The sequence below is a fragment of the Salvia miltiorrhiza genome, chromosome 8, assembly GCF_028751815.1.
Source record: "Salvia miltiorrhiza cultivar Shanhuang (shh) chromosome 8, IMPLAD_Smil_shh, whole genome shotgun sequence".
Classification (NCBI taxonomy): Eukaryota; Viridiplantae; Streptophyta; class Magnoliopsida; order Lamiales; family Lamiaceae; genus Salvia; species Salvia miltiorrhiza.
In genome coordinates this window covers 18,277,927-18,296,139 of record NC_080394.1, presented here as the reverse complement: position 1 = coordinate 18,296,139, position 18,213 = coordinate 18,277,927, and the positions used below count along the sequence as shown (strand labels likewise).

General features: G+C 34.2%; 1 protein-coding gene across 1 annotated transcript; it reads left to right on the top strand.

The window, feature by feature from the left end:
• The first annotated feature begins 13,419 nt into the window (after positions 1 to 13,419).
• Positions 13,420 to 18,127, top strand: LOC131001561 (calcium-dependent protein kinase 18-like). Its single transcript, XM_057928026.1, has 12 exons — positions 13,420 to 14,309; positions 14,952 to 15,082; positions 15,184 to 15,225; positions 15,339 to 15,450; positions 15,521 to 15,599; positions 15,821 to 15,990; positions 16,312 to 16,438; positions 16,697 to 16,812; positions 16,905 to 17,012; positions 17,101 to 17,163; positions 17,259 to 17,432; positions 17,533 to 18,127. Exons 1-12 carry the CDS (start codon positions 13,866 to 13,868, stop codon positions 17,698 to 17,700), a joined length of 1,734 nt encoding a protein of 577 aa, XP_057784009.1. The 5' UTR covers positions 13,420 to 13,865; the 3' UTR covers positions 17,701 to 18,127.
• Positions 18,128 to 18,213: the final 86 nt, after the last annotated feature.

Here is an 18,213-nt window from a genome sequence, read left to right as displayed (position 1 = left end):
GACACTGAAATGTCCTACTCTAATTGGTGGGCTGATAAATCAACACTATATTCTTGAGTTAAGTAATGATAGGAATATCCCAAAAGAAACATCCTATCCGTAAATAATGATCGGGTTTCCGATTCAAATTCCACCACTTTCCTTAATAATAATAATAATAATAATAATAATAGAAAGTAAATCATATCTATTAATTATTTATACATAACAAAATATATTAGAGTCACCACAATCATTATCAATCTTAAGTTACAATTTTCACAATTTTCATTTTATTTTTCTTAATCTTACAATTTATGACCTTTTGATTTATATTTTTTTTCAATAATAATTATTATGAATATGTTATTGCATAAAGCATAATCTGTGCATTTATGCAATACAATTTAGGATTAATGGTTGCATTTATTCCCTCCTAAAAGACAAAAAACAAAAAATATTCATTAAAGAAAAAAAGCATAAAAATCAAAACTAAAAAAATTAATGCAATTTAAATTTGAATTAAATTGTGTTATTTAAATTTGAGTAATTAAATTTAAATAAAAAGCATAAAAATCAAAACTAAAAAAATTAAGTAAGCTATCAAGTAACCTCACTGTGACCTCCTTACTCATTGTGATCCCCTTCTATCAAGTAAGCTATCAAGTAACTTCACTGTGACCTCCTTACTCATTGTGATCCCCTTCTATCAAGTAAGCTATCAAGTAGAGGTTATCAAGTAAGTCCACTGTGAATGTTGTAAGTGGTGTATATTTTATGTTACTCTTGTTTCAATTTTCTTAAGCTAGCCATCAATCAAACTTGCCACAAATTACATTAATTAGCAATTCTTATAACCACTTATTAAGCACTTTCGGGGCATTATGAGTTTTTATATTATATAGTGTGTCCACAAACATTTATCACTTAGCATGGGTGAAGTTATTCTAACTCTTAATTACCAGCACTGAGTTAAATATTAATTAAATTATGTGAGATAAGAGTATTATTTTGTTCTGAGCCTAATAATGTCAAAGTAATCATGACAAACTACTTTACATTAAAGCACATGTTCACTGGGCTTCGGATTAAATTATTAAGGTTCCATATTTATTTACCACATTCGCAATCGGGCTCGTCTAAGCAGGCTCCAGCCTCCTGCCAGCGAGCCCCATTTGCTGCTGTAACCCTAGCTTCATAGGGGGCTCGTGATTTCGAAAGGCCTTATATATATATATATCTATATAGATGAATGTTATGCTACATACCTTATGTGAGCACCTTATGTGAGCACCACTCACGTTTAGCTATCGTTAACATTATCTTTTTTGTTTTAAACATTTATTTTTATTCTAATACTTCATAAATCGTTATTAGGATCATTAACTTTATAAATAACATAAAAAATCAAAGACTAATTTGTTCTTTTATTAATTATTTGAAGTTAAAGGGATTATGAACAAATCGGACTTTGATTTTTATGTTATTTATAAAATTAATGATCCTAATAACGATTTATGAAGTATTAGAATAAAAATAAATGTCTAAAACAAAAAAAATAATGCTAACGAGAGCTAAACGTGAGTGGTGCTCACATAAGGTATGTAGCATAACATTCATATATATATATATATATATATATATATATATATGTGGCGTGTGCGTCGTCTACACTTTAAAAAAAGTCACTCTTTCTTCTTTTTTTTTATCTCTCTCTCCCTTTTTTTTTTTTTAAATTCGGCCATTGTATTTTTCGAATGTTTTTTTAAATCCAAAATAGCTGTTCAACTGCTAGTTTTTTTTTTTTTTTTTAAATCCCCAAATCTCTCTATAAATATAGACTAATTTCAATCATTTTTCATACAAAATTCATTCTACTCCATATCTCTTAAAATTGTTTTTTTTTTCCAACTCTTCTTTTTACGATACTTTGGAGACTGATACCAGTTAAAAAAAAATTCAAATTTGAAGCACTATTAAGACGATAGTAAGGCATTTAACGCCACAGAATAAAAAAAAATTGACGAAGATGAAGATATACATTTATCGCGATTGTGAAATCACTAACAACCAACTTTATAAATATTACCTCACCTCAGAGCTAGTATGAGGCGACGTTATTTTCCGTCGACGTTTTTAGATGAGGAGATCCTTATTCTTGCGCTGGAATCATTAGATGCATACTTCCAACAGCGCGAAGATGCAATCGGAAGAGTCAACTTCACACCGTTACAGAAATGTACGATTGCAATTAGTCAACTCGCAAATGGTAGTGCAACCGATTAATATGACAAGTTCGTGCGTATTGCCGTCTCGGGACGCTGCAGTTTTTGAAGAATTTCTATCAATGCGTGGTACACATCTTCAGCGCGGAATTCAGGACGCAGATATTATAGGGTTACTTTCATGTATAATACAACATTAATCATAATTTATAACTTTCATGCAAATTCTAAAATATTATGATTGCTTTTTTTTTTACAGTCACAACATCGCTAAAAATTTGTGCAAAAATCTATCGAACGCGTACAACAAAAATGACTTGGTTCAGTCGATGAAACAACATAGGAGTATATATAGTTAGACTGCTAAAAAAATCAAGAATGTTTAATTGCAAATGAATAAAAAATAGTATGGAAACAATAAATTTGAATAAGTACTTTGTTATTTGGTGCAACTAACAATAGTAATTTGATGTGATTAAAGTGAAGGATGCTATTATTGGATAAGATATAACCAATTTCTCTATTATGAAATGATCATTTAACATAATCATATTTTGTATATTCTGGGGTTGGACTATTTTTATAATTTTACTTGAAAGGTTCGAACCATGCAACTTTCGTCGTCAATAATGTATAAATAAATATACCTACAATCACTGTACAACTCATAAGTAGAATATTTACTTAAGAAATGCTATAGAGTGCTATTAATTGTGAAATGTGCTACATTATATATATATTCGAATTTAGTAATAAAGCACACGTTTATTTTGCAAGAATAATTCCAAAATCAAAGTGTATCTTTATTGTTTCTGTGTGGGAGGAATCGAACGTGTTCATACTAGAAACAAGATGCAACCCCCGGTACACGTGTCGTAGCCACTACAGGACAGATAGATAGATAGATAGATATATATATATATATATATATATATATAGAGAGAGAGAGAGAGAAATATTAGGATTATTGGTATCTAAATACATTAATTTTGATCGAATTTTAAATTTTTATATGAATTTTAAATTGAAACTGACATAACATTGACGTGACAAATTGATATTATGGTTATTGGCACCAATTTTGGAGGGATTTTGATTTTTAATATGAATTTTATTAAATAATACGTGAATTTTTAATTTGTTGTGGAGTAAAATTTCCTCTAAATTGAAAGTGGCGTGGTATTAACGTAACAAATTGATATTATGGTTAAAATTGGTGTGTAAAAACACCAATTTTGGACTAATTATAATTTTTAATATGAACTTTAAAAGTTTTTATTTATTAGTCCGAAGTTGATTTATATATACGCAATAACCATAATGTGAATTTATCACATTAATACCACTGTTCGTATCAATTTGACATGTCAATATCATATCAGTTTAAATTTGAGAGAATTTTTTCATTTCATGATAAATTTCAGTTTCACATTTTTTAAAATTTATGTTAAAACTTTATTTCGGTTTACACACTAATAATCCAAATATTATAGACATGACGGAACATTAACTACTTCTCTGTTTAATATGTGTTGCAATATTTTAATTTTAATTCTAAATCTGCTTGTATTGTAATTATCAACGTCGGACTCTAGCAACGTCTTTCAGGTGTAGCTGAGTGCCACAACTACATTTTGCGTTTTTAATTCAATTTGGCTTTCATTTGAAGTTATTTTTTTATTTAGAAAAATAAATAAAAGAGTTGATAAAAAACATTATAAAAGAGTTCATACTAGCTAGTATATAGTATGTGAACTGAAAATCCAATTATTGTATTTATATGAGCATCGTCGGCACCTACCACCATTGTAAAGGCTGCCAATCATACGCTTTGCCTTCCTCCCTTTAAACTGGAACTAGTAAAAGTAAAAGTGTAAAACCTCTCTTCTCTCTCTCAAACCGGGAAAACTAAATCTGAACCCATAAGTAATTTTACTATTTTCGAATTATTATAATATTATACTCCACTTGACTATCAAAACTACAAAAGTTGTCTTTAAAATAAAAAATCTTTTCAAGATGACCTCATAATAGTAAAACTTTTACAATTGGTTATTAGTAATTTTGTAAGCAATCGAGATATATAGTTGGTGCATACAATTACATAATTCAGTACAAAAAATATTTAACTATGAGTAGTAATTTTCTTTCTAGGCGGAAGAAACGAGAAATTTCATTCACTCAAGATCGTTTGATACAATATTCATTTAGAGAAGACAATGATTGAATATACAAGCCGCTAACAATTTCTGAATATGAGTAGTAATTAACTGCAAAGAATTGTGATTTTAAAAATATTCAAATTAAAAATTGAAATAACTTAATAAAAAACACTCAAATGATATACTCGTAGTTGAAAAATGTGGGACACACTCCTGCCCCTCTATGTCGACTTCACTCATCCGAACATTGTTCAATATTATTAGCGTATGAGACTTGCATCAATAATAACGAATTTTGATTTTGTCAATGATTTCCTCGTATTCGAACGTATCGGACTCCGTTCTATCTTCCACTTTCATATTCCTTCGCTTCACGAGATGAGTGACATAGATTTTCATTAAGAAAAATATTATTGAGTGTATTAAAAATCATGAATAAGTATTTTAATTAATATTGAAAGTAGTGAAAAGTGAAAAGTAAGAATAATAAGATATTTATAAGTGGTGGGGCATAGTCTAAAAATAGATAAGAAATTCTTTTGTGGACGTCCCCAAAATGAAAAATAGAAAGTTCTTTCGTGGACGGATGAAGTATTTTTTTTGTTATTTTTAGTTCAGTCTCCCAATTTTATATATTTTTCTATTTTAAAAAAAATTACTACACACAATTTTATAAAAATAGGATTTGAATTCCGAATTTTTTTTTTATTCTCCACAAGTATTTTAGTATTTCTAATGTATTTTGAACTTAACTGCATACGTTAAGACGAACTTCCCAGTGGGTCACCCATCTTAGTCGTGCTCTAATTCAAGCACGCTTAACCTTGAAGTTCTTTTCGAGTGGTCACCAGTACAGAACACGCGTATTATTGATATAACTATCACCTATTAATTAATTTAAACTTTATTTCAATATACAATATCATTTATTCATAACCTTAGAATATGCTGAAGTCATATCTAATACTTGTGGTGCCGACGAAAGAATGACGGTAAATATACGATCGAATTTAAAATAATAAAAAATATTAATATTATAGTTAGTTAAAAATATATATATTATTGTTAAAAATAACAATAAATTTTAAATATTCTCAATACTTTAAAAATAAGAATAAATTAGAATATTAATTAAAAAATAATAAAAATATATTTAAAAAAAATAAAAATAACAAAAAATTAATATTTACCGACGGAATTACCGATGGGATTATTAATTAAAAAAATAAAAAATTAAAAAAAATAAAAAATAAATAATATTTAACGACGAATAATTCCGTCGCTATTCCGTCAGTAAATTTAAAAAATAATTAAAAATAATAAATAATATTTAACGACGGATTATTTTCCGTCGCTAAATAATTCCGTCGGTAAATTAAAAAAATAATAAAAAAATAAATTAAAAGTAATGAATAATATATAACGACGGATTATTTTTCGTCGCTAATAAATTTTGAAAACATCTTCGTCGGAATTCCGCCGTTGTTCCGTCGGTGATTACCAACAGATTATTTTTCGTCGCTAATTCCGTCGGTGTCCGATATATTTTTTTGCAGTGTTAATTACCTTAACGTTATCATAAAAGTGAAATTTTTATTTCACTCACAACACATTCAACTATTTTATTAAAATTTATACTTCATTCGTTCCATTATAAATGTATCAATATTACTTTTGGCATGATAAATTAAGAAATACTTCCTCCGTCCCATAAGAGTGTGACCTTATTTCTATTTTGGGACATCTCACAAGAGTGTACATTTGCCATTTTTAGACACTATCTCATCATTAACTCCTTATTTCTTACTATCATTTTATAATAAAATGAATCACTTTTTCAACTCTCAATACACTCATCTAACATTTTATTAAAACTCGTGCCACCAAAAGTGATGCCTACTCTTGTGGAACGGATGGAGTATATAATTAGTAGATCAAATGAGTTTGTGGTATTATAGCACCCGCACCAGCCATTACAAATGTCTCTATTTTATGGATATTTTTTTAGGAAACTTTATAAATATTGTTAGTATTAGAGCACCCGCACCGGGGCTCGCGCCCAACTCGCGCAAGCCCCCTGCTGTTGTTGAGTTCGGATGATGCATGCTGCAGTGCTTATTCGTGCGCCCGATGCATAGAGAGGAGAGAGAAAGTGCGTGAGTTTCACGTTCAAGAACATTAATTAATCACCCAAAATTACAAAACTACGACGACTAGGCAAAGGGCTGCACTTACAGACTTGGAGACGGTGAAGCATTACATCAAACAATTGGTATAAATTTACCGATTTTTGATCAAACTCTGGTTGAAGACCCAAATAAATTAGATTCAATTGCACGAAAATTCGTCAAATTGAAATCCGCATGTCGATATATCACCATCTGTGATGGAATTTCCTATCAACAAAATCTGTCTAACTCTTTTCCTCACCAAAACTCAAATCAAACTCTAATATGTGAGACTTGCTTGGCTGCAATCGAGACAACAAGATGCGATGGAAAGGATGAGAAGAAGATTATAGAAAGGCACGAGAACTCTTACGACTGCGATTCGAGGAAAAAGATGAGTCAGCAAATCGAAGGAAGAATATCAAGCCAACGACGTGCGAGAGGATGAGAAAAAGATTCTGAAGAAGCACGAGAAGCCCGACGACTGTGATTCGAAAAAGAAGATGAAGCCGGCGAATGTTGTGTACCCAAGGAAGAAGATAAAGCAGACGGCGTGCAAAACTTAACAGATTAATTATAGGGATAAAATTGTCTTCTTTCACAAAAAATAATTAATTTTTTTTTATTTTAATAGATATTTTTATTTTTACTATACGAAAATAAATTAATACTTCGATGTATTTACTTTATAATATATGTAACATTTATTTTCCTGTAACGTGTGTATATAGTGACGTCACAAATGAATGATATCTAGATGACATATAGCCTTCGATTTTATATTCATATATTATAGTGTAAATAAAGAACGTTAGAATATGTTCTCTCCATATTTGAAGTTACTACAGTGGTCGTCAATCGTCGTGGCATGTTATTCAAGAAAACATTTTAGTTTAATATGGTTGCATCTTTCATAAGCTAGCAACTGCAACTTATTAAAACAAAGTATTTTTAATTTATAATAATAATCCAATTGAAGTGGTCTGGTAGTGAAGTTGACGAGCTTAAATTTATCTAATTTATTGTAAACTCGAGAAAGGAGGAGAAGAAAAAAAAATAGCGTGAAGAGAATAAATTTATAAAAAGTATATTATTGTGAGAATTAAATACCTCTATTTATAAAAAGGTACAGACTTAGGGTCTTGGTCATTATTTATAATTGGAAAGATATATGTATTAATGTATATATATTTACGACGTATTGAATTGTCAGTTTCATATATAATTCTTACTCAGTTCATCTGGTCTTCACCTGGACCGCACAACAAATTAATATATCAATGGTAAAAATTTTCACTCTCGCAAAAAATAAATAATTTAATGCTACTTGTAGCATCTTTGAATTTTCGAATAGATCAATAAATGAATAAAAATTCTTAGAAACTTCAGCGCATAAATAATGCAAATATCCATGCAATATATAACTAAGAAAGACTGTGAAGTTGACATAGTCCCGTTGAAAAGAGGTAGTCACCGCACAAGACCAAAAACAAATTAATTTACAATTTAAAGTTGAAAATTAAAAAATATAAATACAAATTGTTTTGACATTTCCTACAATTGAATTGATGAGTCTTTAAATTATTGTTCGATCCAATTGGATATTTGAAATCATGTGCTTTTGGTTGAGTCGTACACCTGTAGCCTCGAATTTATTTAATTACTTAAAACGAATAAAATTAAACTACACATAAGAAAAAATTTAAATGTTACAAAATCCAAACATGCATCTATATTTTGATGGATAATGTACTATTATCCTTTTTAGTAATATGATTTTAAAGGAATCGAGTTACTTAAAGTTTGGTTCAATAAAAGCTCAAATATAGGATAATGTACTATTATCCTTTTTAGTAACCATAAAGCCATCAATGGGAGAAGAGCAAAGAACAATATTGCAGGGCTTCAAGTGAAGGATAGGTGGATTGAAGAACCGTGGGAGGTCAAAAAAGAAATCCGAACACATTTTGAAGATCAATTCAGACAAAGAAGAGGCATCAAACTTTCCATTCCTGATGATTTCGTTCAAAGATGCATTCCAGAAGACTTGAAACCTAGGCTTGACGCTCCCTTCACCGAGGAGGAGGTTAAGATGGCAGTGTGGAATTGTGATGGAGGAAAAAGTCCGGGTCCCGATGGCTTCAACTTCCATTTCTTGAAGAAGTGCTGGGAAATTTTAAAAGATGATGTCATGAAGGCCATGAGTGAATTTCATTCCCATGGGTCTTTACCTAGAGGATGCAATCCGTCGTTTATTGTACTCATTCCGAAAAAGGATGCTGCCTCGTGTTTGAAGGACTTTCGACCTATATCCCTCATCAATTGTCTCTATAAGATCATCGCAAAGGTACTTGCTTCTAGAATGAAACAGGTTTTGAACTTTATTATCACCGATTGCCAAAGTGCTTTTGTCGAGGGGAGATTCATTCTGGATGGGGTTGTGGTGTTGAATGAAATTGTTGAGGAGTCAAAAAAGAGGAAGAAAGGTAACTTTCTGTTCAAAGTGGACTTTGCCAAAGCCTACGACACTGTTGATTGGAGCTTTTTGGATCTCATGATGGAAAAAATGAAGTTAAGCCAACGATGGAGGAAATGGATTTCTGGATGTCTTAGATCAGCTACAGCTAATGTCCTGGTCAACGGCAGCCCGTCGGGAGAATTCCAGCTCGAGAGAGGCCTTCGGCAAGGTGATCCCCTCTCACCTTTCCTTTTCTTGATTGCGGCTGAAGGCCTCAATTTACTCACCGAAAGAGCTGTCCAAAGGAATCTTTTGGAACCGATGGAGATTGAAGTCGATAAAGTTAGAGTTTCACACTTGCAATACGCGGATGACACCATGTTCGTGGCCCCGGGTAAGGAAACTAATGCCTGGGCATTCAAAAGCATTCTTACTCTTTTCGAGAAACTTTCTGGTCTCAAAGTTAACTTCGACAAGAGTAAAATTTTCGGGGTTGGCATCCCTAGTCCGCTCAGCTCCCAGTTGGCTTCGGTGCTTCAGTGCAAAGTGGGCTCTTTCCCAACTAATTACTTGGGCATTCGGATTGGCTCAAGACTGACCAGAGTGGATGAGTGGAATTATGTGGAGGAGAAGATCAAGAAGAAAATCAGCACGTGGAACAATCGAAAAATGTCGCTGGCTGGGAGAACTACTCTTATCCGTTCGATTCTTTCTTCCATCCCGACATTCCAACTCTCTTTTTCAGTTCTCCCAAAAAGAGTTTTACATAATATTCGAGTTTTGCTGAGCAATTTCCTTTGGGGAGGAGGTGGGGGGGGGAGGAGGAGGGGGTCAGCGAAAAATTCATTGGCTGAAATGGGAAGATTTGTGCGCCGATCATAGAGATGGGGGCTTGGGCTTTATTGATTTAGAGAAATTTAACAAGGCTCTCATGATGAAATGGTTGTGGAGATTCTTGAATGAGAAGGATTCTCTTTGGGTCAAGGTGATGAGAGCTACTAAGGGAGACATCGATTGGGATGAAGGGGGTTTCAGACTTGAAAAAAATAGGGTGACAGGTGGGGGTTGGTGGAAGAAGGTCCTGGACCTGAGCAGTGGGGAGGAAGGGGGCTGGATTCGAGAGAACTTGGAGATCCAAATTGGGGAAGGTAATTCTTTTCTCTTTTGGCAGCATGTGTGGGTCGGGGAGACGAGCTTGAGAGATAAATTCCCTAGACTTTTTCGCCTCAATAACAAACCGGGAGGTACTATTTCAGACATGGGAAAGTGGGCGGAAGGGATTTGGGATTGGAAACTGGAGTGGGTTAGAGAATTGAGGGAAAGAGATCTTTGTCAGGTTAATGAACTTCTTTCTTTGATCAACAATGTCTCTTTGATTTCAGGCAAGATTGATGGGTGGAAGTGGAAAGCTTCCCCAAATGGCTCCTTCTTGGTCAATTCCGCCTATAAAGCGATGTGCAGGGATTCAAGAATAAATACACAGCCGAACGAAGAACTGGAGTTTCATTACATTTGGAAAGCAGCAGCTCCTCACAAGGCAAAATTTTCGGCATGGAGAATTCTTAAAAATAGAATGGCGACTTGTGAAAACTTGAGTCGAAGACAGGTGAGCATTCCAATTGCGGATTCTTTGTGCGTATTTTGCAGAGCACAGCAGGAAGACACCAATCATCTGTTCTTCGCCTGCCAAAAAACCTCCGATGCTTGGTACGACATCCTGGCTTGGCTCGGCTTTCAGACGGCTCTTCCTTCATCAGCAAAAGAACATTTTCTTGCTTTCACTAGTCTTGGCAACAAGAGGGATTCAAAATTTCTCAGGAATGTTTGGATTTGCATGGTGTGGTGCATCTGGAACTCAAGAAATGATTGTAAATTCAATCATTTCACCTGGAACAAGGAGCAAATGGTCAGAGAAATTAAGACAAGAACGTGGACCTGGAGCACGGCTTTTGGATCGGACAATTCAGCAGGCGATTTCAAATCTTGGATGAAGAACACCCGTTGCATGGGTTCTTCGTGATTTTGGCTTTGTTCTTCTTGGAAGTCGGTCCCTTTCTCTTTTTCCTGTTTTTCTTTCTTCTTCCTCCTCTACTTCTCTGATGTATTGACTCTCTGGGGTACCTCTGGTACCATTTTTTTTAAATACATCACATTTTCCTGATCAAAAAAAAAAAAAAAGTAATATGATTTTAAAGGAATCGAGTTACTTAAAGTTTGGTGCAATAAAAGCTCATTTGAGCTTGTTAAATCCCAACTACGCTCATGTATAAATTTTTGAGCTAGTTACTTCTATTGTTCATAGCAAAAAGCAAATAAGTTCTTAATTTATGTCTTCTTGTAGTTTCATATTATATTTTTATAATAACTTTTATGGATAAATTATTATTATTTAAACGTAATTTATGCATTTATTCAAGATAATTTATGTATAAGTGATTATATTAGCATATCAATACAATTAGTGATTCAGATTTTCTCTTTTATATATTTGAGATTTTACGAGACATCGTCTACATCATCTATTCATATTTATCTTTTTTTTTTGAAGAATATTCATATTTATCTTAAAATTCTCATTTTGTGCATTTTCAATTCATATATTTTTAAAAATATTAGACACATCAAATTTTTAGTGGTCATCACCGACTAAAGTTCCTATATAAAAATATATACTCCCTCTGTCCACCAAAAATAGTCTTAAAGATGGACGGCACAGATTTTATTATATTGTGAGTGGAGAAAATGACTCACTTAAAAGTAGTGTTTATAATGATAATTAATTGTATTGTAAGTAGAGAATGAGGTCCACCATGTGATAGAAAGTTTTTAAAAATGAAAATGAACTAATTTTTGTATAGACATCCCAAAATAGTAAAAATTGACTATTTTTTGTGGACGGAGGGAGTAGTATACTATAAATAATATAAAAAAGTAATTTAATCTTGTATTCTACATAATGTCCCCATATTATTTATTTTTATTTATCTAAATTCTCAATTTAATTTCTTTATATTTAAATCAAAAATCTTTTGATTAGGAAAATTGTATAAATTCTATATGTTAGAAAAATCGTATAACTTTAGTATTGATTTAGATCGACACAAATACACATAATAAATCTCTTTATGTAATATTATAGGACGTAGATCATGTAGATCCACCACTTATCATAGTATATAGATCCAAAATATGGACCATACAATGTGTGTATGTGGCGCACTAAGAGCGTGACACGTGACATATACCTTTCAAGGCAAAATACACGTAGGGATCAAATAGAAATAAATTTTTTGAAAATTAAAAAATAATAATAATATTTTTTTTATAATTTTTTTGGTTGATAATTCTTTTTTTGGCACAACAACCATCATAATTATGCATATAATTGAACACAAATATATATAAACATAAACACATATATGTATAGCGATTGATAAAAATATGCATGAGACTATACAACCCGTCAGATGCCTCTCGCTACTGGTTATTTTGTGAGTCGCATACTCGCATAGTGCTATGCATATTTGTGTGTAACGTTTACAAATTGAGACAGATAAGTTCCTAAGCCCAACAACTGGAAATGATAATAGGTCCCCAATTGTAGCATGGTTTGTATTCGCTGGTGGCGGTGGCAGCGGCAAAACGGTAGAGTAGACATCAGTTAGGGTTTGCGTGTAGATTTCCAATTAATCATACCGAATCTAATTAGTATTAAATATGTATAGCTTGTACTTAGTGATATGATAATAATTAAAAAAAAAAACATATAGTGTTTTTAGAGGAAATAAATATAGTTTTATAAGGGTTTGCGATGATAAATTAAAACGCACGCAATTTTCATGTAAGAAACATTCCATTCCCCACTAATCCATCTATCATTTCTAGCATTCCCAGTCAGTTTAGACCAAGCATATACTTATCTAGATTTGAGCTTGTTTAATTACTGATGAAGTAAATGCCGAATGAACTTTAATCGAAGCACATGATATTTTTATACTTAATTTATCAGCCCAACCTAAGTTCTAGATTTTACTATCAAATATTCAAAACATGTTTTAACTTATTTGATCATATCATATGCATGGAATTGAGAAACAAACTTGTAACGAACGACCAATCAAGATTTGATTTATTCATTTAACTAGTACACTACCCACATATGTTTTATAAATTTAATAGTAAAAGTTTGCTGCAGATCATATTAGACTACAACTACAAGAACATGAAAATCCAGATCTAAGGATTCAACACGAGCACAATCAACATTGAGCTTTAATAGTTGACCAGAATGGCGGACTGTCCATTTTATTAAATTCCAAATTCATTTTGGAAATATTTTTCTCAATTTATGAGTTTTGAGTCAAAACACATGCAAAACGAAGATAGAAATTGCAGTGAGTATTAATTAGTGGAGAGCAATATTTGTGGGGTCTTAATAAAGAGTTTATATAAGTACATAACAAAATTAAAAGATTTTTAGACAATAATGAAGGTAAGAAAAGAGGGGGAACTTTTGGCAACCCCCTCTTCCTCTCTCCTCTCTCTCTCTCTCCTGACCAAAAGTCTCTTTGACCATTGCCCACCACCTCCATCTCCTTCTTCCCTTCTTCCTCCTATCTGCTTTAATCTTTCCTCTTGTAATAAATAATACTCCATGTCTCATCATTTCAGATTATATTCCCTCCAATATATATTCCTCCCCTTTTGTTCAATTTATCCACCATGTCCATGTGTGTGTACGGCTGATCATCGCTGCTGATTTTCCGTCTTCGAATATTCAGAATCCCTTGATTTTTTATAGAGAGAGAGGGAGGGAGGGGGAGAGAGAGAGAGAAAGTTGGAATCATTGGGGTTTTTGTTTTGCTTTTGAGAAATGGGTAGCTGTTTTTCAACCACAAAAGTTAGTGGTTCCAATAGCAACACCCCTTCAACCACCACCACCACCACCACCGCCACTGCGGTCAACAACCGCCGCTCCTCCTCCGCCGCCGCAGCCAAGCCAGCCTCCGCAACCGCAAACGCTCCGGCAGCTGGGCCGAGGAAGCAGGAGAGCTCTCACAATAATCATCATCAGAAAGCAAGAGAGAATCACAAGAGTCAGCAGCAAAAGCCATCTCAGAATCTCAAGAATTCTTCCAAGAGGCCAAGTGGGGCGATTCCATGTGGTAAAAGAACAGATTTTGGATATGATAAGGATTTTGAGAAGCGGTATACGATCGGGAAATTGTTGGGACACGGCCAATTTGGTTATACATATGTTGCGATTGATAAGTCCAATGGAGATCGTGTTGCTGTCAAGAAAATAGATAAGAGCAAGGTAAGATTTTTAGCTACATTTTTTGTAGTTTGATTAGCTATATTTCTGTATATCGATAGGAACTTTGGCTCATGCGTAATTGTTTTATACTATTGAATTGACTTGTTGGAATTCTTAAGAGAGTGGGAATCTTGTATCTGGTCACTCCTCTATCATTTGTGTTTTCCTGTTTGAGGTTTGTGGAAGCTCGAGTTCAAGTGATCCTATACTCTATAAAGATGTAATATTCAGCAAGATTCTTCTGGTTGAACTTTTATGGTGGTGTTATGGGCATTTACTGTGTATTTTTTGGATTTATCACATGTGAGTGGAATCCAATAATCAATCATTTCCTGCTATTGTTTAGTGGCAAGTGCAACACGTAAATATGCTCGATTGTCTCTACTCTCTTATTAAGCTAACGTTTGAATGAGAAAAGCATAGTTTAGGCCAATAGATAAATTCCTTTTCTAGATAGTCTATATTCTGGAATGTCTTTTCACACCCCGCCTTTGTGGCATGAATCTGTATATATAGCATCTATTTGGAGTAGATGACTTTCTTGGGAAATGTTAGGATTAGCGTTACATAAGGGATATGAGGTGTTCAGATAATGGATACCTATAAGCTGTGTTGCTGACATTTTCTCGAATACATGATTAGATGGTTCTTCCGATTGCTGTCGAAGATGTCAAGCGGGAGGTCAAGATATTGAGGGCTTTAACTGGCCATGAGAACGTGGTTCACTTCTATAATGCTTTTGAAGATGATTCTTATGTATACATAGTGATGGAGTAAGTTTATTTTCAACTTTTCTGGACAAAATTATTTTCCACATTGAGCTGTTTGTGATTGAACTGGTGTTAACGAGATATTATCAACCTTTGTCGTTTAGGTTATGTGAGGGCGGAGAACTGCTAGACCGTATCTTATCGAAGTAAGCACTCCCCAAGTTCTGCACTATCTTTTGTTGTTGCTTGCATTTGTTGTATGAGTTTTTTGCTTTGCCTGAAGCATTTTCTTGTACTTAAAAGCTTATTATTTTAACAGAAAGGATAGCCGTTACACAGAGAAAGATGCAGCAATTGTTGTAAGGCAGATGCTTAAAGTTGCAGCTGAGTGCCATTTACATGGTTTTGTACACCGTGATATGAAGCCGGAGGTATGTGCTAGTGTTTTCCATTGTTTTTGTTGAGAATCTGATTGAAGTCTTTAACTCTTTTTCTCTGCAGAATTTTTTATTTAAGTCTCCAAAAGAGGACTCACATCTGAAGGCCACAGATTTTGGTCTCTCGGACTTCATTAGACCAGGTATTAGATCCGAGCGTGATTATTAATTATGAAGAACCTACTGTTTTACTACCCTGATCACCAGTTCATATTTGAAACTCCATTCTAAACCATCTATGTTTATCAATTGTTTACCATACAAAATCCATGCACAGCATATTATATTCTATGTGAAATGCAAATCTATGGAGATTCTTTGAATTAATATCTCACTCTTCAAAATTCCTTCAAATTTCTATCAGGAAAGAAATTCCAAGACATTGTTGGCAGTGCATATTATGTTGCTCCAGAGGTATTGAAACGTAAATCCGGTCCCGAATCAGATGTATGGAGCATTGGTGTGATTACTTACATCTTGCTCTGTGGACGGCGGCCTTTCTGGGACAAAACTGAGGATGGCATATTTAAGGAGGTGGAATACTTCTGTCTTTTTCACTTATCCATAATCTGGATTATATGATCCCATATTTTGGTGGATATGAGCGTAAACTTGAATTCATGGGTGGTGCATCAACTGAATGTATTTTGCTGTTTTATCTCTGTCCTCCTTCAATTTCATTGATTCCTTGTTCTACTATTTCTTCCAACTGCCATCTTCCTTCTCGGTTCAATTTACAAATCCGGACTTTTATGACACGACGAATCATGATACATGCATGATTTTCAGCTCCGGATAGTCCATTTTGTTATTTGTATGCTAGTCTATTTACGACTTTATCTTTCATGTTTATAGGTTTTGAGGAACAAGCCTGACTTTCGGCGTAAACCATGGCCCGGGATTAGCAATGCTGCAAAAGATTTTGTGAAGAAGTTGCTAGTAAAAAATCCTCAAGCACGACTTACTGCAGCCCAGGCTTTGTGTATGTCCTATGTCTCTCGTTTATCTTTGTAGCTAGTAAATAATTGCTTCAGCTGTCGAGTTAGAGCTTTTTCCACATCTACTATAACTCTTTATATTCTAACATTATGTTTGTTAAACAAACAATTGTAGTTATGTAACTGTGAGCAAAGGTTTCTGTTATTGTGAAAGTTAAATGTTTTTGTTTTTTATCCATGTTATAACAAGTGTACACTTAGCTGCGCTTGGGTTAGTACATTGATGCTTTTAGCTTGTGCAGCACATCCATGGGTTCGAGAAGGAGGCGAAGCTTCAGAGATTCCTTTAGACATCTCTGTTCTATCTAACATGCGGCAATTTGTAAAATACAGTCGATTTAAGCAGTTTGCTCTTCGGGTTAGTCGTTCTTTTAATGCTAGTGAAATAGTGGGCAGTAAAAGATAAATACACGAGGCACGACTTCATTAGTTGTGAATTTAATGTCACAGGCATTGGCTAGCACACTGGACGAAGAGGAGATATCTGATCTTCGAGATCAGTTTGATGCGATTGATGTGGATAAAAATGGTGTCATCAGTCTCGAGGAAATGAGACAGGTTAGTTGCTTTTTGTGAATTTGCTAGACTGCGTTGCTATTTGTTTATTTGAAGTTGTCGTTATTACCTTATTATATGCATTGTACAGGCCATGGAGAAGGATCTTCCTTGGAGAATGAAGGACTCGCGAGTTCTTGAAATCCTTCAAGCGGTATGTTATGATCCACCTTTTTGTTGGAATATGGCTTGAGTTCGTATTCGTGCAGTTCTGAGCTCTGATTGCTGTTGTCTGTTTGTGTTGAGCAGATTGATAGCAACACCGATGGACTTGTAGATTTCTCAGAGTTCGTTGCAGCCACCCTACATGTCCACCAGCTGGAGGAGCACGACACGGAGAAATGGCATCACAGGTCGCAGGCGGCTTTCGAAAAATTCGACGTTGATAGAGATGGATACATAACTCCAGAAGAACTCAAAATGGTTAGTACAACCCCCCGCCCCAAACCCCCTTTGCATCTTTCAACGTATCGAAATTTTCGAAGATCATAACCGGACCTTATATTCTTCAATGGCACCGCAGCACACGTGTCTAAGGGGTTCCCTCGACCCGCTGCTAGAAGAAGCAGACATCGACAAGGACGGGAAGATCAGCTTGTCTGAGTTCCGCAGACTTCTAAGAACTGCTAGCCTGAGCTCTCGGGGGGTGGCAAGCCCGTCTGCGGCCCGAGCTGCTGCGCTCAAGATGTAGTGGGTCGGCCCGATGGAGTGCCCAGTGAGTAGTGATTAAAAAGAGAGGTATGTAATGGCTTCTCCATTCTGCAGCATGTTTCATTGGAAGACTGCTCGTTTTTTGTTGTCTTCGTCATCGTGGTCTTCCCTTGCCGAGTTGTGGTAGTAAGAGCAGCCCTCCACATTATTTTGGCAACAATGTGGAGGGTTGATGTGTCTGTAAATGATGTGGTGCTGCCGCTGCTGCTGTTGTTGTCTGCTTTTTTGTAAGATGTATGTATGTATGATGGTCGTCAATGAAAATCTGTTGTCGTCTGCTTTGGTTTTTTCCCTTTTCTGGGAAAACAAGGATCCCTGATTCTAGCTTGGGATAATAATGTCTATAATCTGTAGAGCTATAAATAGTTGATATGATATGATAGCACGAGACCAACATATTTGAAAAAGCGTTTATACTTATTGTGTTGATACCATAAATACACAAAAGTTTTAGTATAATGTAGTTGAATCCACCTGAGTATGCGGATACTGT

What these genes read in the sequence shown, in the direction of transcription:
- LOC131001561 (XM_057928026.1), top strand. Translation starts at nt 13,866, where the DNA reads ATGGGTAGCTGTTTTTCAACCACAAAAGTTAGTGGTTCCAATAGCAAC. An exon ending in AGAAAATAGATAAGAGCAAG is followed by an intron (nt 14,310 to 14,951) that starts GTAAGATTTTTA and finishes ATACATGATTAG; the next exon opens with ATGGTTCTTCCGATTGCTGT. An exon ending in CTCCAGAAGAACTCAAAATG is followed by an intron (nt 17,433 to 17,532) that starts GTTAGTACAACC and finishes ATGGCACCGCAG; the next exon opens with CACACGTGTCTAAGGGGTTC.